The sequence below is a fragment of the Tasmannia lanceolata genome, unplaced genomic scaffold, assembly GCF_043159265.1.
Source record: "Tasmannia lanceolata isolate RefF3 unplaced genomic scaffold, GAP_Taslan_0.1 ptg000018l, whole genome shotgun sequence".
In the NCBI taxonomy this organism is placed as follows: domain Eukaryota; kingdom Viridiplantae; phylum Streptophyta; class Magnoliopsida; order Canellales; family Winteraceae; genus Tasmannia; species Tasmannia lanceolata.
This window is the reverse complement of record NW_027518695.1, coordinates 2,736,951-2,758,582: the sequence shown is the minus strand read 5'-3', so window position 1 is coordinate 2,758,582 and position 21,632 is coordinate 2,736,951. Positions and strand designations below refer to the sequence as shown.

Genomic DNA, 21,632 nt, shown 5'->3' with positions numbered 1-21,632 from the left:
ATATTGTTTGATGTTTTAATTTGTATAAATTTTGTAATGGGGGTAGAATATTGTCCAAACCAGAGAGAGTTTGAAAGAACAATGCCAAACAATTTGATCAGTGGCCTCACAGTCCAACAGAAGTTAACCACAAGACCAGGGACTTCAAAGTCACCAAACCTATCAGACTCGATACATTAAACATCTTTAAAAAATCAGGCAACTTTACAACCTGATTTTTTCTCGTCCACCATGGAATAGAACCGGGGGGGGGGGGGGGGGGGGGGGGGTGGGGTGGGTGGGGGGGGGAGGGGGAACCGAAAGCCTCGATAGCTTTTTGAAGTACTGAATACAAAACAAGAGGCCAATGACTATTTTCCTCTCACAAAAAAACTCCCATGGAATTTGAAACCTCTTACCATCAAAACCAGCAGAAGGCCAATTTCTGCATTTCAATACTACCCCGCCAAAAAATAACCACCAAAATAAGTAAGTCTATACTTTCCAGTACTTCCAAATACTCAGCTAGTGACTGAGGAAGAGGATCAACTGTAGTGGCCTTCCTATTATCATCTGCAGTTGCCACAACTAGGTCGCTGCGGTCCATAACCCTGTCCAGCTCTCCGTCGCTTATATCAATCTGAATAAACTTCTCTTCTGCGTCTTCTTCATCACGAAGCAATGCAAGAAGCTCCAATTCCTGGACCAAGCCCAAAGACATGAATAAGAGACTACAATGGCATCATGTCTTTTCTTTAGCAAACGAAATGCACATATTGATAAAGACGAAAATACAGTCAATTACAGTGAGAAGAGAATGATAGTGGTCACCTCAAATTTTATACCAAAAGTAAAGAAATACAACATGAGTTCAGGCCTCTCTAAGATGCCTTCTTACTTTGAAAACAATATTACTTTAATTTAATCTTATTTACAAAGAGGGCTTTAAGGCCTCTTTGCAAGCCTTATTTGCAAATAAACATATTTACATTCAAAACCATATCAATATAAGATTATGAGAAATGATATTTCCACCTCCTTTTCCAGCACTTCCACCCACTTTTGTTCGCCTTGTTTTCTAAAAATGACTGCAATTCCACCACCTTCGTGTCTTTTCCTAAATATGAAATTGTTTTCAGAAAAAAAAAAACGACAAACAAATCAGGGTGGAAATGCTCGGAAAGTGGGTGGGAATGTCATTTCCCTAAATATTGTATGCAAAGAGTTTTTACAGTATCCAAAACGGCCCTTGTACTTTCTGCATGAACTAAAATTCTACATTTCTATTCTCTCCTTGTGGCTGATCTTGGTTACTAAAATTTGGTGCTTGTACTTTATTCAATGAATTTGACAAATTTGTCGACAGTAAATCAGATATAAATAATCTGTTTTGGATAAGGAAAGGCCTCTTCAATGGCATATACAAATGTATAATATTTCAGTTCATGCAAAAAGTATATGAAAAGAAGAGTTTCTGTTGTACATTGTGGAAATAAAGTACAACTTGGGTACTAAAGGATCTGAGCCAAATATGATTCATGGATGTCACTGGTATCTTCCAACATGGCAGTGGATTTGGGCTAAAGCAAAAACATACATATTAGCAAATAAGTTCCCAAATAAATCTTTTTTTTTTAATAATGTCCAATCAATCATTTCTGAAAGGAAATTATTGATAGCAATCCATTAATAATGTACACGCTATGGATACCATAAGTAACTAAAAAAGGAGCAGGAACTTTAAGAACGATAATTATTGGATAGCAATTAGTTGATAAATAATATAGAGCACCCTAACGACGATATTAGCAAAAGACGCAATTATAATCACAAGAGACTAAAGGCCTGTTTGTTTTAGATTATGACAACCAATTGTGGAGTCCCCAACCGATTATTGGACTCAAATTTAGTGCAATTTCCAGTCCAATAATCGGTTGAGGACTCCACAATCGCTTGTCATAATCTAAAACAAAGAGCGCCTAAATGGCAAAAGCTTTTATTGGAACAAATTGCCAAAAGAGAGGAAAAAAAAGAATGCCCAAACACCCTTCAAACTTTAAATGTGAAAAGAGTGAGTTAAACCTACAATTTGATCAGTTCAAACACTACGGTCAAACATTAAGTGTAACATGTGCATTGCACGCATTTGTAATTGAACCAATTGCAATGAAACCTGAGGGCTTGATTTGGTGAATTGTTTCATCAGGGGGTCCCAACGCACCACCTTAGCTAAAATGAATTTGAAGGAAAAATCCCAAAATTCGCTCAAGATTCCTAGGCGTTAGGAATGCATGTAGCTGGGATGTTTATTCCCATTTACGTAGTATTGCTCTTTATTTGCCTCTTATCTTTTGCACAGGCTCTTCCTGATATGACCTGGTGTGGACCCCAGATCCGGGACGGGCGTGAGGGGACGGGCCCCCGCGCGAGTCTCTCTAGATCGTCCACGTGAAGGAGAGCCCCACCAAGGAACTCTCGAAAGAGTGCCCCTCACAGCATGAGCGGCGATGTAAAGCGAGATACCTCTCGATTCGGGGACTAGCCCAGATTCGAGGCGTACCTTAAACAAAGAAGAGTCGCCATCCAAGGAAGTGGGCCCTGGATCCCATGCTGTGCTCTGTTGCAACGGATAACCAGAGATATAAAATAGGGTTCGTGCCTGATGACGAATGGGGAAGGGATTAGGCGCCCCCAATTCGCCCAAGTGCTAGCACCTGGTCTCTTATGCCATTTATTATTAATTTTGAAGAGTTTTGGGCGAAAATCATGCGAAATGGGAACGAATATCTCCGAGATAACGTCTAGCTAATCATGCATGTCTCGGAGATGAATAAGAAGCACACACAAAAGAAATGAAAGATATGTCGCCTAAGAATAGCTAGGTTATGAGTGCCATGCCTAATTGGTGTCTAAGTTCTGGTGGACAAGCACATGCATGTTACAGCTAAAGGTATAGGATCTGTACATAAAAATAAGAGAAACACAACAAAATACATAACACAAATAAACTATATATATAACAGGAAAACAAATCCTAACTCTAATGCAGGACTTGACTCGGACCAAGATGGCCATCCATCCTAGCTGCACTACGTATCCCGGCCTCGGGAAGAATCAGAGCCAACGTAGTTCGGTGCCCTATTCTAAACTACGATGCCTAAAACTCTAGGACCGCTATCCTAGACTCGATCCACTAGACTCGACTGATGTTTAAAGCTTTTTGTGCGATTGCTTAAATTCAAGTGGATTGTGATTTTTAGGACTCTCTATATGTCCTAACTAATGCAGGTTGTTTAGCCTTAAGCTAATGCAGGTGGGCCCTACATCCTATGTGTATCTAGGCTGTGCAACATAAAGAAAACCATGGGCTGACTATATGCTTCCTAGTCTAGCCATCGGTTCGACTAAGTGTCTGACCGATCGACTCGAGGCCTCCTAACTCTAGGGACACTCACACGACAGGACACACCACATCAATACAAATCAAGACCGACTCCTAACTCTAAAACACCCTAAATATCTAGGACAGACTCCTAACTCTAGGGGAAGATCTTTTTGAAAAGGTTTTGAAGTTTTTTGTATTTTTTGGAGGTTTTGAAGTTATGAAAAATGGTGAAAGTTGTGAGAAATATTTACAAAAAATGGTGACTGAAAATGGTGAAAGGGTGTAAAAATGGTGTCTAAAAATGGTGACTGAACTCAGGGTGCCAGCAGCACGCCTGAGCTGCCTACGTACCCCTCAGCTAGGGATCAAGCCATCCGTAGTTCGGACCAGAATTCCTAACTACTCTGCACATGACTCAAGATTTTTTGAGATTTTTGATTTTTAAAATGTTTTTGGATTTTGAATTGTTTTTGAGATGTTTTTGAATTTTCAAGTGTTTTTTGGAATGTTTTTGTTGTTTTCAAGTATTCAAAACTACTATTCATAATTACTATTTATAAGTACTATTCAAAACTACTATTCATAGTAGGACTCGTTGTTGTGGGACCCGCTGCGGGACCCGCCGATGTGGGACCCGCCGATGTGGGACCCGCCGATGTGGGACCCATTGATGTGGGACCCGCTGTGGGACCCACTGATGTGGGACCCGCTGTGGGACCCGCTGTGGGACCCGCTGTGGGACCCGCTGTTGTGGGACCCGCTGTGGGACCCGCTGTTGTGGGACCCTCTGTGGGACCTACTGATGTGGGACCCCGCTGTGGGACCCGCTGTGGGACCTGATGTGGGACCCGCTGTGGGACCCGCTGATGTGGGACCCGCTTGTGGGACCCGCTGTGGGACCCGCTTGTGGGACCTACTGATGTGGGACCCGCTGTGGGACCCGTGTAGTGCGAAGAATGAATAATTATAAAATAAAATAAAAAAATGAATTTACGCCAGCTATGGGAGGAACAAGAGATCCAGGAAGGTGTTGACAGAGTCGTGCTTGTGTGGGGCCCGCTGATGTGGGACCCTCTGATGTAGGACCCGCTGATGTAGGATCCGCTGGAGGTGGGGCCCGCTGGAGGTGGGGTGGAGGAGATGTGGATGCCGGTGGAGCTCCAGTGGTTGGTTGGGAGGATGCCGGAGAAGGTGGTGGTGATCGGTGGATGGCCGGTCGGAGATGGGTTTGGCCTCGCCGGATTCCGGCTGGATTGCCGGAGGAGAAGACTCTCTCTCTCTCTCTCTCTCCCTCTCTCTCTCTACAGATCTCTCCTCTCTCTCTCTCTCTCTCCCCTCTGCAGATCTCCCTCTCTCTCCCTCTCCCCTCTGGTTTTTCCTTCTTCTTTTTTTTTCTCTCTGGTTTTTTCTTCTTTTTTTTTTCTCTGGTTTCTCCTTCTTTTTTCTTTCTCTGGTTTCTTCTTCTTTTTCTTTTTTTTTCTTTTTTTTTTCTTTTTTTCTTTTCCTTGGTCTTTCTCTGGTTTTTTTCACTGTCCTCTCTCTCGTTCTCCCTTCTTTTCTTTTTTTTTTTTTTTTAGAAGGGTTTTGGAGGGAGGTTGAGGGTGGTGGTTGGGAGATTAATGGTGGCTGTGCCGGATTCCGGTGGTCGGATTCCGGTTGGGTTGCCGGAGATTGGAGGGTGGTGGGATTGGAGGTCGGCAGTGGGTTTGGTGGTGGATGGGGTAGATGGAGGTGGGTAGTGAGATAGGTGGTAGTGGTGGTGGAAGTCGGTTGGCCTCTCCCCTCCCCCTTTTCCTTTTTTTTTCTTCTGCTCTTTTTTTTTTTCCTCTCTGGTTTTTCCCTTGCTGTTTTCCCACCCGTTTTTTTTTCTTTTTTGTTTTCTTTCTTTCTCTGAGAGAGAGAGAGATCAGAAGACCCATGATGACGAGTCATCATGAGGGGAGAAAATGAGAGTCTTTTGTCCCCCTCTTGTCCCCCCTAATTCCCTTAAATTTTGCAAAAAAATAAATAAAAAAATAGAAAACAATTTTCAAATGGCATCGGATGCCATACGAAAACCAAAACTACTCATTACGCCCATTTTTAAAACCAAGGAAAATGATAACTGTCCTTATTCTCTCGTTGAATAAAGCGGATCCCACATCAGTGGACCCCACAACAGCGGGTCCCACATCAGCGGGCCCCACACAAATGGGTCCCACACAAGCGGGTCCCATATCAGCGGGCCCCACATTCATTCATTTTCCGCCTGACCTCGGGATTTCATTCGAATACGCGGGTTTAGGGTCCTGTCAAAATGGGGTGTTTACACTTAGCTCGTTCGCTAGGCAAACGTGGTCGGATCTTGACGAAATTTCACAGGGACCTCGGTGGGACCCTAAGCTAGCTCAGGGTGCAATTTGGGACCCCAACTCACTGATTTGACGAGACTCGCACAGACAACGCAAACTTGGGTCTGGTCAAAATGGGGTGTCTACACCTGGAGAGGGTCAGTGAGAGATGCCCGGACGAGATGGGAGAACTTGCACGTCAGAGCCCAGATGTATGTGCAGGGGACAGTATTAGACAAGGTGGTCCGCACAGATTCAGAGGGCTTAGGGGCAGGCTTTGTGTTGGCTCTGGCTGAGCGATGATGGGACACGACCCACTCTTTTCACTTCCAGTTCGGAGAGGTTGGGATGACTCCTGTGGCTTTCTCAGCGCTGACAGGACTTCGGATGGGAGGGATCCCCATCCAGCTGACTCCAGGTTACGGAGGCGGAGCTCAGAGAGACTCTGGGAGTGCCAGAGCATGATCCCTTGGACCGGCCTTGGGCGCCTCCATACGCTTCTTAGCCGAGGTTACGGATGTCTATACTAGATCACTAGCCAGTGAGACCAGCGGAGCCAGATGAGGGATACTATCGCCGATTAGCGATGAGTTTTGTGATGTACCTTCTGGGATGCACCCTGTTCAGTAGTACAGGGAACACCATCCACAGGGATTTTTTTAGTATAGTTCGCCACATCGACAGACTGGCGGACAATGATTGGGGAGGAGCAGCTTACGCCTTTCTGATCAGAGATATGGACGTTTTTGTCTCGAGGAGGGACGAGGTCCATGTGCGGGCTCTGGTACATCTGGGCGATACACTTCTTACCCTTCTCTCTTCAATTCTGAATTTGTTCTGCTTGCTCTTTTAATTCATTGCTTATGATATGAATTGTTTAAGCAAGTTTGAATTGATTTTGATGACTCTCGTACAGGCATGGGCCTATGAGTGCTTTGGTCTTCTTGCCCATATGCCTAGAGTGCCAGAGAGAGTTTACTTTCCAGCGCAGAGACGCGCTGGGCTTCCAAAGCCCAAACACCAGCAGTTTGTGGATAACATCGGTAAGCTCAGCTTGTAGAGCACTCCAGAGTCCAAATGATGGGAAGTATCCATGACAAAGATCACCAAGAGGGCTAAATATGATGACTGGGCCCATCATTAGTTCAATAGAGTATTAGAAGTAATTGAAGTCTTCAGGAGTATTCCAGTGACCTTGTCTCCTTTTTCCTTCAGGTCAATTTAATCACTTAAGTGATTTGATAGTGAAAGATGGGGTCCAATTCCCATGACATGTTTAAGTAGAGACAGCTTTAAGTCATATATTTTAGAGGAATGGGTTTTTATTTTGGTTGGGTTCTGCGTGGGAACGTTGTAGAATTAGGGGTCTAACTGTTTAAGTTAAAAAGGGGCCCACATGTTTTATGTTTTAGGTGTAGGAGAGTCTCTAGAACTGCGAGGAGAGGTCAACATATTTTAAAAGCCTTAGGGCCATCAAATTATGATATTCAAATGAATGAAAGAAAACCCATTTTGCCTTGTTCAACCTGGGATTCTGAATCCTCCTTGATCTTGGCCTGATGCCTTGATCAAATATAGCGGTGTGATGCTCTACGATACCTTGGTGTGATAGCTTGGTGACTATCTTCTTCTTCTTCCTATCTCTATATCTATGTGAATTATTCTTATTCTCTTATTCTCATCCTTGATACTCCCCTGTTTTTGTGATTCAAATATTTTAAAGTTCCCAAGAACTATTGTTTTTTATTACTCTTAGGGCCATCGAATTAGGATATGTTATCATTTTGCCTTGTTCAACCTGGGATTCTGAATCCTCCTTGATCTTGGCCTGATGCCTTGATCAAATATAGCGGTCAATGCTCTAGGATACCTTGGTGACTATCTTCTTCTTCTTCCTATCTCTATATCAAAGTGATTTATTCCTATTCTCTAATTCTCATCCTTGATACTCCCCTGTTTTTGTGATTCAAAAATTTTAAAGCTCCAAAGAACTATTGTTTTTTTATTTCGATCACTAAAGTAAAGACTGGAAATATACATTTGAAACTGAAGATCAATTTGATTTGAGTGAATCTCCCCTTCATCGAAAATCAGATCTCATTTCCTTCAAAGGTATCCTTCAATCTCTTGAACAGTCCCAATATCGCTAAAGTAAAAAAAAATGAAAGTTTGGAGAGATGAAAAGAGGAAACGCGGAGAAGAAAATTGAAGTTCAAAGGTAGCAGATATGAGCCTTGGATGTGATTTGAAATTCCTAGGTAGTTAAACTTGTCATTAAATTGATATTCACACCCAAATAGTCCTAATCAGTCCTATCGAAGTTCTCTACAAATTCCATTGGATTCCATCCAGTTCAAAACACTTCTAAAATGCGATCCCGTAAAGACATTGGTGAAAATGACCATTGATATGGTCATTTCACGTGATTTTTGCATTCCGTAGAGATGTGAGCTCACTTTCTTGTCTTATACGCATGTGTCACTTCAAAGGACTTCATTTTTTTCCTCAAACGGGATCCCGTTTTGCTAGCAGCACTCATCCACTAAATAAGTCCCATTGTTTTTTTTTGTTTTTTTTTAAATCCTTCCAAAGACCCATCCTACGTCAGCAGACATCTTCAGCTTACGAGACCCACAGGCATAGCTGACAGTGATAGGCATGCAAGACCCTTCATCAGACATGCTTTGAAAAGGACAAGTTTGGAAACAAATAACCTGAATTTATAAAAAGTTATGGCACTCACGATCGGATTGATAAATAGATAGTAAACAATAAATGGCCTATCTTGGGAAGGGGGAACCACGGCTAGACAAGTTGTTAAACCAGAGCAAATAAGACACTTGGTTCCTTTCCCTCACTCCCCTCCCAAGCACATTTGCTAGCAAGTCACTCTTGCATTACTAACAGAAAGCAAAATAGTACCATGAAATAACTATAAAAAAACCTTTCAAAAAAAAAAAAGCTATAAAAAAAGACATGTCAAATTAGCAAAATCTACACAAGAAATTCACCTCTGCGGCATTAGATTTGGTTCTCTCTTGCTGGAATTGTCCTTTCCCAATAACCAGGTGCTCAAGCTTCAATTTACTAAAAGCTCTCTTCAACATGCGGCCCTGTTGAAGATATTGCTTTGTCAGAATCTTTCAAATAACCAAAAAGTAAATAAAGATAACCACCACAAAAAAATCTGATTCATGGCGCACTTCAACAAAATGAGATGTTGCGAGCCTGTAAACATGAACAGGGCGGGTTTGCCCTATCCGGTGGCATCTATCCATGGCCTGCAAGTCCATTTGAGGGTTCTGGATTTCACAAGCAATAAAATGATTCAGTTGAATATTACAAGGATTCTCCTGCATCTAGAGTTAGAGAAAAAAATTGAATTACACAATCACTGTCATATGGAATACATGTATCGGCGGCAGTGAGGTTGATACCCAGGCCACCAGCACGAGTGCTGAGAAGAAATATTCTAACATCGCTGTTTATGTCATTAAATTCCTTTATCTGGTTAAAATGTAAGCAATTTTAGTGTTAGCTACTTAGGTGCAATTGCCCATTACATGAACAAATCAAAACAAACAAAGGAAAAGGTAAAAGGAAAGGATAGAGGAAAAAGGAAAGAAGCTTGCTGAAATAGAAATCTCAAACTTGTACTTAGGGCCCGTTTGGATACCTCATATTTTGTATTTGGATTTGGAATTGAGTTTTGTATATGTTAAAGTATAAAAGATAAATAACGCCTTTCTCCAACAGCTTAAGCTTTTGGAGAAGTTGGTTAGTTAACATGGTATCAAAGCCAAAGGTCTCGAGTTCAAACCTCCCAGATAGCAAAAATTCACATGTGATGGTCGGCCCAAAGTGGGACCACATGTGCCACGTGTTTGCAGAGTGGGCCACACGTGTGGGGGAGTGTTAAAGTATAAAAGATAAATAACGCCTTTCTCCAACAGCTTAAGCTTTTGGAGAGGTTGGTTAGTTAACGGTATACAAAATGAATAGATCTGCCAGCTCATGCTAATGGAGACAGAAGGGAAGGGGGTACTTCCTACAGGAGGGGAGAGGTTGAGGAGCAAAGAGGCCAAGAGGGTGAAGGAAACTGCCACATCTGTGGATTTCCAATTACTTATTTCCACAGCATATTTGTAAATCTGATTTTTTCCACTGTCAGTCGCTGAATTGGAAATCCAAGAATTTGATCCGGATCCAATTTACAATGCAAAAAGAGCTGAAAATGTGAGAAATCCAAAACAAAATCTTCTCGGCATCCAAACAGGCCCTTAATATATTTTAGAACGAAATTTTGGATGAGCTAAAATGAATGACAGACACTATTCCCTGTATAATCACTGTCCACTTGGGAAGTCGGAAGCTTTTATATAAGTGTACTGCAACAAAATCAACGTTCTTAAACAGAACAAAATGAGTGCTTACCAACAAACAGCTAATTAATTCAATGAGAATCCATTTTTTCAACTATGACCTTATAAGCAAAACACTCTAACCTTGAAAAAGAAAAAAATGAATAGCTTTCATGCTGTGAATAAAAGAAATCTTAGGATGATAAAAAACATGTTAGTAATAAAACAATATTCGTCTAAGAAAAATTTGGGCAAAAAGGTCCAGAGTTCAACAAAGATGATACAAGAGGGGAAGGATTGGCACAAACCTGAGAACGAAGCATCATGATAATGCCAATAGTAGGTCCTATAAGGTGAATTCCTAGTAGAGCAGTAGTTTGCTCGCATCAAATACATACCAAGCTAATGATACAATAAGAAATCTTTAGCTAAAGTGAATGTATCGAGGCTGGAGTTGAGCATTGTTGATCAAGATCCAAAAAAAGACGAAGGAAGTTTCTGTTCACAATAAATAATTCTGAAAACATGTGCAACAATGCGCAAAAATCAAAGTTAATCAAAACCATCATTACTGTGTTAAAATGTATTATATTGAGGATAACACCATCACATTATTTAATTAATAAAAGGAAGCACTTGGTCGTAAATTAGAAAAGAGAAACAAATATTTTGCTAGGAAAGACAGCAACGCGACCAGAAATATTTCTCCAGCAAAATTCACCTACCTGTCTTTTTCTTTCATCGAGTTTGACACTGCCATCAATTCGACAAACTTCAAGCCCTTTCTCACTAAAATAGTAATCGATTATGTCCAAAACCTTAGTCCACTGTGAGAAAACCAGGACCTGGAAATCACACAATTTGCAATTTTGAGTGGATGGAACAATGATATTTTTTTTCAAATAAACTAACAGATCATGAGCATACTTTATGCTTCCGGGAAAGAAGTTTCGCCAATAGTCTGTCTAGCAAGCGAAATTTGCCACATTGTTCCACTAACTGTTCAACAGGTGGATACGAGACTGTAGTGCAACATGAGCAAGTAGAAAATATTAGGATGATAGTGTATCCTACTTACTAAAATTAAAGTTACTCGGATTGCAAGGAGCATACATGACCCATCAAAATCAGATTCTAGAAGGTCGGGATGGTTGCAGTTCTTCCTAAGCTGAATTACCAAATTATTCAGCTTTCCTTTCATGCCAGGCCGTCCAATTACTGCAATAAAACTTAACATTAGTACAGAAAATACGACAGAATAAAGGGCTGCAAACTCAATTTTAATATATATTTCTTTTCTGAGAGCTTTTGATTGAATCGGGAGAATGCTACTTTTTATTATAAATGATAGTTCCCTCTTATGCAGATATATTTCAATTAAACAAAGATATCATTCTTACTATTGTCTGGTCTCTCCCGTAAATAATCCTCCAATGTCCTGTTAACTAATAAATCCTGAAATTGCTTTTGGTGCTCGGTCATATTAGCATATAAAATGATTTCCTTTTTCCGAGGAAGCATATGCTCAACATCCTCCTTCAATCTTCGTAGGAGAAATGGACGTAATATTAAATGGAGCTTTGATATCACCTGCAAATAGCTGTTTTCCTCTGAGCATAAATGGAATGGCTAAAGCACAAGATGTAAACAGGGTTTCAAATTTCAGATTTCGGCCGGCACCAATCTGAAATTTATACCGAAATTACCAAGATTTACACCGAAATTTTAATAAATTTTGTTTTCGGCTGAGGCCGAAACAGAAACTGAAATTTCAAACCTTGGATACAAATACGGATATACAAAAAGGGCCCATACCTGAGCCCTTCTTTTTTCTTTTGTCTCTTCCTGCGAGACCTCACTGTTGCACTTCCCTGACAGATCAAACCTGTGCGATGAAAATTCATGTTATAAAATAAGGCAAAAGCAGTACTAAATTCACTCACCCACTACATAAGTTTTCGATACACAAACATTTTGTAGGACCACCAATTGATAAATAGAAAAAAAAGCGCAAATATAAAGTAACTTCATTTGGAGACTCCTTGGATCAACGAAACTCCAAGCCATATGAAAGTTGTAGTGAACCATAGACTACCAAACTTTTGGCAACAAAATAAAAATCTATTCGGTAATTAGTCGCTTTTGACCATGTATTGCCTCTATATTTTTTAATCTCAGACCCTAGCTTTTATCATCTTCCCCATATTATAATTCCCAAAGAACTACCATTCAGTACTCTTGAATCATAATTATTGCACTGCCTAGCTTTTCCCAATTCTAAAACATGTGAAAATCCTAACAATGATGTTTCTGAGAACTGAAAAAAACTTCAATCAAGTCACTCAAATCAATTTGAGGCATATGAGCAAGTGAAACAACTAACACATGGGGATTAAGCAAAAGTAAATCCCATTGTGCTCCACGAACTCCTGGAGTATATGATGAAAGAGCATTCTAGATTCAAAGTGCTTCACCAGATGGAAAAAGTGGAGAAGCAAAGCCGATACCATGATTAGTGAGCTGCATACCGTAAGGAATCAGATATGATGAATAAAACAAAATCGAAGCAGGAAAAATCAGAGAGCCAGATTTAAGCTAATCAATTAGCTAAAATCACATATATCTCAATCCCAAATGACAAGGAGAGGAAACAAGGCTGCACAAGCGAGCAAAGGCTTCAAAATCCATATCTGATTACTCTATTACAGGAATGGACAATTTTAATATAAGAGCAATAGGGTTGCCCGACAAAAACAGATCGTGGGCCTCTTTTTCATTTCTAATCTTAGGACTTCAAATAAGAATCAAAACAAAATGGCTAAAATTAACTAAAATACCCTTAGTGTTAGTGAAGTCACACGCTTCACTTAAGTCACATGACCTGAAAATAAAACGAAGAATAAGAATAAAACGAAGAATAAAAATTGATTAACATCTGATTTATATTCATTTTGAAGCAGTACGAAACTAGACAAACCTGGCAAATTGCTTTAAACTAATCAAAGCTTTTTCTATTTGTGTAATTTACAGTTACAGGCTTACAGCAACAGCAACAGCAACAGCAACAACAACAACGACGACGACGACGACGACAAAAAATCCCCAATCCTGCTTCAACCCATCCATTCGCATCACTCGTGATCATCCAAATCTGTCTTGCAGCTTCAATTGCCTTCTCGTGATTGGCGAAGGAAGAGAAATGAGGTTTTCTCTCATAGAGAAAGGGGCTTCCTCTCGTCCAAAATCTTGTAGAAACAGGGATGCATACAAAGAGGCAAGAGGGTTTTGAGAGAGAGGAGAGAAGTGGCAAGAGCAAGGGTTCCCATGTTGCAATTGGGGGAGGGAATAAGGATCCCACTCCTTTCTTGGATTTTCTGGGATTCTTTGTTTGCAGAGATGTATACATTGGAAACTTTGAAAAGTTCTGACTTCGGAAGATTTCATGCCGAGAATGATGAAAGGATGATCGTAATGAATATAGGAGAGCAACTAAATTTCAGACTGCGGTAAGGAAGCGTGTGGGAAGCGTGCATCCCCTAACTTTGGAAAGCGAGAAGAACTTAGGCTCCGAAGCAAGCTTCTCATTCAACTAGGAAGTTTCTAGTAACTATGGTTTTGAGTTTGATTCGTAAGTAATTGACCCGCCTGCACCAACACACAATGGATCACATCACGTTTTAATTCGAGGTAAGAGTAACTATGTTCCACGGAGGCAATAGTCTTGGCTTGCCCAAAATAGCATGCTTACCCTCTACTAAGACGCAAAAAACCCTCTACTAAGATGTTCGGGGATAAGGCTCCCGCGTAGAGTATCCTAAGGGATACACAAGCGAGTACGATAAATCGAGAAATCATCCTGATCAAGATGTAGCGTTGTAGGACCGGAAAATTGATATGTAGGATAGTTATCCTGAAGAGATTCAAAATTAGACATGTTGCAAGTGACCTCAAATTTATACTGACTCATAAATAATGGTAACGCCATTTCTTTGAGCTAACATTTTCTCTCCAGAGATTTGAGCTAATATTACTCGTTATCAGCAAAGATGTCGACACATCCTATGACGGCCTAGGGGCCTACCTTACAAGGTTTTACTTAACTTTCATGTCGTATTTTATACCCATCATGGCTGGTCTTACGATCATATTGCCTTGGACGGCCTAATAAAATACGACAAACCTCGAGTTGAGTGACAACACACAAAACCATGTCTTTATAAGCATCCCAAATCACAAGGTATCGGGTTTTAACCAAAACTTTGCCCACACCTTTGATCCACGTGATGTTATATGGCCGAGCTAGTGTGTGTATCAGTTTCCAGCTTCAACTTATCCATCATCATATGCGAGAACAAATTCTCAGTACTTCCACCATCAATGATATTAGAGCAAAATGGAGTGAAAAATGGTGCCCCTCAACCATTTATTTGTCCTTGGGTTCTTAGAGAATATGACGCTACGACGGATCATACAGACTGCCCCCTCATGATCCCTATCCAGTATGGCCAAATATCACATTGCGACGGATCATACAAGCAGCCCCCTCATGATCCCCATCCAATATGAGCTCTGAAATGATTTCAATATTGGACCTTGGACATATTGTAATGCTTGTCCAAGCTTGCTCACCACTCCCATTATGCGGAACACTACTAACTTGTTTGTGTGTGAGTGTGTGTGGTTGGGGGGGGGGGGGGGGGGGGGGGGGGAGCGCTATTTGCTTCAACACTAGTTCCATACTCATCATCTATTGGTTATGCTAAGGCATGGCAAGTATGATTGGTCTGGCATTATACACCTACGATCGTGCCTTCCATCCCTGTTTGGGATTGGAATACGATTGAAATCAACAAACATTTGAATGTAGTACTTTGTGGTTTGAGTCCTAGAAGTCCACGACTAGTGTTCGCCTCACCTGGAGGTGGCCTCATCGCAGTGCTCTCAGGAGGAAGAGTGGGGTTCAGGCGGCTAACCATGGGACCTATGTTGGTTGAGCTCAAGAGGCTTCTGCAAGTGTCCCTTCATAGAACACTATGTCATTTTTTTTATTTTCAGTGCCAGAAAGATATCATCAACCGTGAGAAGAGTGTGAAGGGAGACTAAGTTATAGAATCACAACCAGTTAATAAATATAGCAATAGGTTGTCCTATGTCTTCAATGATAGAATTATGAGCGATCAAGAGATGAAATTCTTCAATGCATTCCCTCATGGGTCTAGCCCCTTGTTAAGGCCCAAAAGTCTCTGGTAAAGAAATGCCCTACAGCCAGGATGGTAAGTATTTACTTTTAGTATTTCCTTCATCTTGGCCCTTCTCAGTCTTGGACTTCTTTGAGTTCTCCCAGTTTGAATTTGTTTCCACCAAATAAGGGCAGCACCCTTTATTTCATAGTAATAAATTAGACTTTCTTGAAGCTCTTTCCACTCAAATGAACAATTTGTGTTGTCCGCTCACTCAAGGGATCAACCAGGGTCGAGATGACGCTTCAAATCCCTAACATCTACTCTAACTCTGAAATCTCTAGACCTTCCTAAAGATCGCACTAGTCTACCTACCAAATGATGCCCGGGCTTGTCATAGAAACATCTTGGCTCGTCATAATGTACAAATTCCTCATCATGTTCTGACCCGCCTCCAAAGAATTCATGCAGACCAAAACCTCGACTACTCAATTTGCCTTGCACTGTGGATAGGGTGACTATGTATGATGTATTCCAAGGGGTCTTGGCATTCCTGGGAGACTAAAGCTTAATATGTTCACAAGTGAGGTTTAGAACGATTGTAATCTCAACCAACATGTCCAAGTGTTGGTTCAATGTGGCCTGAGTGCTTTGCTACTATGTCGCTCGGGATTGGCCTCAACCTTGCCCTTTGTGTGGAACATTGGCCCTATTAGACATGAATCAAATGTGAATCATCGATGTGTAAGACAAATCTACAAACTTCGGAGAGATAATAAGACACCTAAAAAATAATGGAAGGATGAAAAAATAGGTAACAGGCACTCCTAGAATGCCCGGCATATTCCCCGTAGACTGACTGGAACAGTACAGACCATGGTTTCAAATTTCGGTTTTGGAATGCGTTTCGTTCCTCACCGAAACCGAAATTTCGGACGAAATCTAACGAAATCAAATAAAATAATATTTAATCTCGTACAAAATTGCGAAAAAAAATTACCAAAATTTCTGTAAAATATTAAATAAAGAATAAAATCCAGATTTTTTGGAGATTTTCCTTAAATTTCAGACCGAATTTTCAGGGAAAACGAAGTTTCGACCGAAATTTTGTGACGTTTCTAGTTTACCCAACTTCAGTTTCGGGGTTGACGGAAACCTGAAATTTCGGAATTTGGTCGAAATTTAGAACCTTGGTACAGACTACCCTTAAATTTTTTGTTTAAAAAAAGTACAAACCACCCTTAAATTATATTGCAAACTTATAAAAGTACCATGTTCCATGGTTACTTTTCAAATGTGTGACCCCGATTACATTGATGGTTTTCGATCACAACATGAGGCTGGTGTCAACCCAAGTCTGACCACTTAATACAACTCTGAAGGACAATTTGGCTGGCCAAATGAGGTCCACGGTCAACCGGGAAACCTCTCCCCTCTCATGAGGTAAAAGATGCAAGGGTAAATCATCTTTTTCACTTTTCCTTTTCAAAATCACTTACCGGTTTTATGGTTCACTCAGTTCAACTAACATGTGGCAAGTATAGGAGCCATGTTTTCAACATAGGGAACACAGCCATCTTCATATCACTTTTTCATGGCTATAGACATAACTTGTGATTTTGCGTATCACAATTAATGAAACTACAATCCTTTCTCCAGATCCAACTTGCAGAGACAAAACATCAGCAAGCAGCCCACATATGTTTTTAGCATAAAAACTAAGGATACATCTAGCCAGATAGCAAATTCATTGAGTCAATTTCATCGAAAGAAACATAAAAATGTACAAACTATACAAAATCACATGGCGGTCAGCAAGGAAAACAAAAAAATGAAAAGGACAAGCCATAAAAAAAAAAAATTCAATTATCAAATAATAAAATGGATAAGCAAGAAAAATACTTACCATGACTCAAATTCTTCATGGGACGAGAAGATGTCTGGCAAAAGAAAGTTCAGCAACGACCAAAGCTCAGCCAAATTGTTTTGCAAAGGTGTTCCAGTGAGCAGAAGCTTATTCTCAATATGCAAGCGTTTCAGTTCTCTCAATAGTTTGCAATTTGCATTTTTAAGTCGGTGACCCTTGAACCAAATGATATCAATATGTAAGCTCGTGCTTCAGTAGAATAAAAAATGAAAAAATAAATTTATAATTCCACTTGATTATTACCTCATCAACAACAACATATTTCCAACTATAAAGGGACAATGGTTTTGCATCATTCATTGCAATCTCATAGGAAGTAACAAAAACTGGAAATTTAGGACCGATAGCCTTATGCTTGAACTTCTGCCTTATCTCATTCCTCTCTTTTCTCCCTCCATGGTAAAGAACAACATTTATTGACGGAGCAAACCTGAAAATCAGACTGCCCGAAATTAAAAAAGGTTGACATGTGGTAACTAATAGGAAAGTTAGAAAGTGCATAGTGGAAATTATACCTTGAGAACTCATTTACCCAATTTGAAAGAGTTGATAGAGGAGCTACAATTAAATAAGGGCCGTCTAAACCCTTCCCTTTCAAATGTGCAAGAAAACCAATCGTCTGAACTGTCTTGCCAAGCCCCATTTGATCTGCTAGAATCCCATTAAGTCCATTTTGCCATAATGAGATAAGCCACTTCACACCTTTAATTTGATAGGGCTTCAATTTTCCACCAGTCAACAACGGCATCAGTTCAGCCTGTTCTTTTTCAGCTTTCTCTTCCACAGTAAGGGCAGCATCTTCAGGAGCTGTGCCTTCTTGGGATCTTGTTAACATGGCTTCCACAGCTGTTTTCGCCTTCCTCTATAGAAGAAGAGGACACAGATACATGTTAGAACAAAAGAGTAGAAAAAGACAGAAAGAAATGTGAGTGCACGAACAACATATCAGTGCAGAACCCAAGTATAATGAAGAAAGGCAAAAGGTTTTTTGGGTAGGTAAGCTACGATTGAGCCTCTGAACTCAAGGTTGCAGAACAGAACCTTGACCAATTGAGCTAGAGGCTCAATCCCAGAATGACAAAAGATAACATAACATGAAGTGAAAAATAGTTAACAGACACAAATAAACCGCATGCAATTCCAACTGTAGCAAGGAGCGATAATTATGAAGAGATTAAAAAAATCAAAAGAATTAGGAAGTACATGCTGCCCAAATTTAGAGATCTCAGATCGCATCTTATTCAGAAAAATGCAATACCAGAAATTAAATATCATTAAGGTCCTACCATGGCCCATGCGTTGTTGAGTGTACTAGGGCTGGTGGAAAGCAAGGACAACATTGAAAAATTTTCCTAGGATGCTGACACAAAGATATCCTATAATTTGGCTTTCAATAGTCAGGTCACACTAGTAAACAACACAGCAATGAAATTACAGTCTTGTAGTGTATTTTACTAGAGTATATCAAATGATGAATTCTGTATGCATCTATGCTCTGATTGATACTGGCAACGGATCTGTGTTTCTGGAAGTCACTCACATATCAAGTTCCACTCTCAATTTTAATTTAACAGAAAAAATAAGTACATGTCATCAAGATTTCCTAGGTTAACTGCCATGTGTGTATTAAAGTTCATGGGAAACATCAGTTTAGTTCCTTACCAATAAATCCAGTAGATTGTGGCAAACATCACAAGGAATTAGATAAACAAGACCTGAGATGTGTAATTTCACCCAGATAAAATTGGCAAAACATTCAACATGGGCAAAAATATGAATGTGGAAGTTGTAACTTCGGTTGTTGTTTTTTTTTTGGAATAGGAATCTCTTCCAAAGAGAAAAAAAAAAAAAAAAAAAAACCCTTACATTTTTCAAGGACAAGATGAACATGTGAAAAAAATGCATGAAGGCCCCAGTCGACTTGGATGTTAAACCCAGTCGCGTTATAATGACTGCATTTTACATAAAAATTACACTAAAAATGCAACTGGGTTGCAAATCCAAACTGACCACAAATTCCGATGAAGTTACTTCCATTCAAGGTCAATCCCTGATAAACTTTTCAATTTGCCTAGAGCTGTAACATGTCTCACCCACAAGGACTCAATAAAGGTACCTGCTCTGACCCTCAATGTCACAACCAGAACCTTTGAAACGTTTACTCTGTACAAGCACATTACCCAAAAGTCACTCCCCTGTCGACTTGGATGTTAAACCCAGTCGCGTTATAATGACTGCATTTTACATAAAAATTACACTAAAAATGCAACTGGGTTGCAAATCCAAACTGACCACAAATTCCGATGAAGTTACTTCCATTCAAGGTCAATCCCTGATAAACTTTTCAATTTGCCTAGAGCTGTAACATGTCTCACCCACAAGGACTCAATAAAGGTACCTGCTCTGACCCTCAATGTCACAACCAGAACCTTTGAAACGTTTACTCTGTACAAGCACATTACCCAAAAGTCACTCCCCTGTCGACTTGGATGTTAAACCCAGTCGCGTTATAATGACTGCATTTTACATAAAAATTACACTAAAAATGCAACTGGGTTGCAAATCCAAACTGACCACAAATTCCGATGAAGTTACTTCCATTCAAGGTCAATCCCTGATAAACTTTTCAATTTGCCTAGAGCTGTAACATGTCTCACCCACAAGGACTCAATAAAGGTACCTGCTCTGACCCTCAATGTCACAACCAGAACCTTTGAAGCGTTTACTCTGTACAAGCACATTACCCAAAAGTCACTCCCCTGTCGACTTGGATGTTAAACCCAGTCGCGTTATAATGACTGCATTTTACATAAAAATTACACTAAAAATGCAACTGGGTTGCAAATCCAAACTGACCACAAATTCCGATGAAGTTACTTCCATTCAAGGTCAATCCCTGATAAACTTTTCAATTTGCCTAGAGCTGTAACATGTCTCACCCACAAGGACTCAATAAAGGTACCTGCTCTGACCCTCAATGTCACAACCAGAACCTTTGAAACGTTTACTCTGTACAAGCACATTACCCAAAAGTCACTCCCCTGTCGACTTGGATGTTAAACCCAGTCGCGTTATAATAACTGCATTTTACATAAAAATTACACTAAAAATGCAACTGGGTTGCAAATCCAAACTGACCACAAATTCCGATGAAGTTACTTCCATTCAAGGTCAATCCCTGATAAACTTTTCAATTTGCCTAGAGCTGTAACATGTCTCACCCACAAGGACTCAATAAAGGTACCTGCTCTGACCCTCAATGTCACAACCAGAACCTTTGAAACGTTTACTCTGTACAAGCACATTACCCAAAAGTCACTCCCCTGCCGACAACCATACCAGGAAGTATCGTCCCAAGACAGCTGTCGATGGACGATGAGTATAATGAATGTGGATTTCGTAAGTTGATACCCAAACCGACAAATTTACTCAATACTTTAAAATATGACTATCTCCTCGTCATACAGGGATATGCATGACTAGTGTAGCCCACACCAGCATATAATGACCATATGATGTGAAGGATTCAACTGGCTACCAACCACACTTCCCGCAAAGCAACAAAGTGTCCTTCAAAATGAAATGACAAACCAACAATTTTATTTCTTGAAGTAGCTACATTTGATATTTTTTTTCTTTTTTCTAAAATCCACGTACCAGGATATTCATAAAATGCAGCTTTTTCAATAACAACCACAGGGTTATATATCTCCCAAATTACCAAGAGGAAAGAAAAGGCATTCAAAAAGACTAAATAAAGACCTACAGTGTTATAATGAAAAGCCGCCTTCCTCTTTCGACCCTTTTTCTTCGCGGTCCCAGTCTCTTCCTTCTGGGTTTCTATTCCGTCCTAGAAAATACGAACCCGCATTAGATAATCAGACAGAATGAAAACTAATCTACTAACGAAAAAGTGCAATCGTATAAAAGAGTCCCAGGTATTACAAATGTGATGTCATCCATCTTTTCAAGAAGAAACTCTGAGTACAGCTGAGTCTGTGTCAGTAGCTCGTCTAATTTACTGAACCGATCCCCGTCCAGAATAGGCACCTTGCCTTCCTCGCTTTTAACCCTGGACTCCTCCTCCTCTCGAGCCGCATGCAATCTCTCCTCTTCTTCAGTCATAGCTTTTGAAATAAGAGAAGAATCCCCATTCTTCGCATCAAGTGACAGAGGAATGTCATCATTTGAAACTTCCGATTTTGGAACAATAAGATGATCATTGTTCTTCGCATCCAACGAGAGAACTCTTCCTCATGAATGCCACTAACTTCCACCTTGCAGATCCCCTGCTATTAAAATACAGTACCAAATGTTTCAAAATAAGAGGAAAACAATGAAAGCAAAAATAAAGGGAAATGATATCCCCCCAACCCTAAACGGATAAAATCCCCCCTTTAACGGTTTCTGTGAGAATGGTTCACTGCTTGAGGATAAATTCACCCCCTTTAACGTTTTTCTTTGCCTTTA

The 21,632-nt window shown here is 40.3% G+C and overlaps 1 protein-coding gene across 4 annotated transcripts; it reads right to left on the bottom strand.

The window, feature by feature from the left end:
* Positions 1-283: 283 nt before the first annotated feature.
* Positions 284-21,629, bottom strand: LOC143851464 (ATP-dependent DNA helicase DDM1-like). 4 transcript variants are annotated; one of them, XM_077360912.1, is made up of 14 exons: positions 21,108-21,629; positions 20,929-21,012; positions 17,678-18,024; positions 17,406-17,592; positions 17,142-17,317; positions 11,871-11,940; positions 11,456-11,645; positions 11,169-11,273; positions 10,983-11,077; positions 10,781-10,900; positions 9,082-9,201; positions 8,898-8,996; positions 8,706-8,807; positions 284-679 (listed from the first exon to the last, which is right to left on the bottom strand). In XM_077360912.1, exons 1-14 carry the CDS (start codon positions 21,285-21,287, stop codon positions 401-403), a joined length of 2,154 nt encoding a protein of 717 aa, XP_077217027.1. In that variant the 5' UTR covers positions 21,288-21,629; the 3' UTR covers positions 284-400. The 4 variants fall into 4 exon arrangements, with proteins under 4 accessions (XP_077217027.1, XP_077217028.1, XP_077217030.1 ...); XM_077360913.1 differs by lacking the exon at positions 9,082-9,201; XM_077360915.1 differs by lacking the exons at positions 20,929-21,012; positions 21,108-21,629 and adding an exon at positions 19,080-19,870 and having other exon boundaries at positions 17,678-17,949.
* Positions 21,630-21,632: the final 3 nt, after the last annotated feature.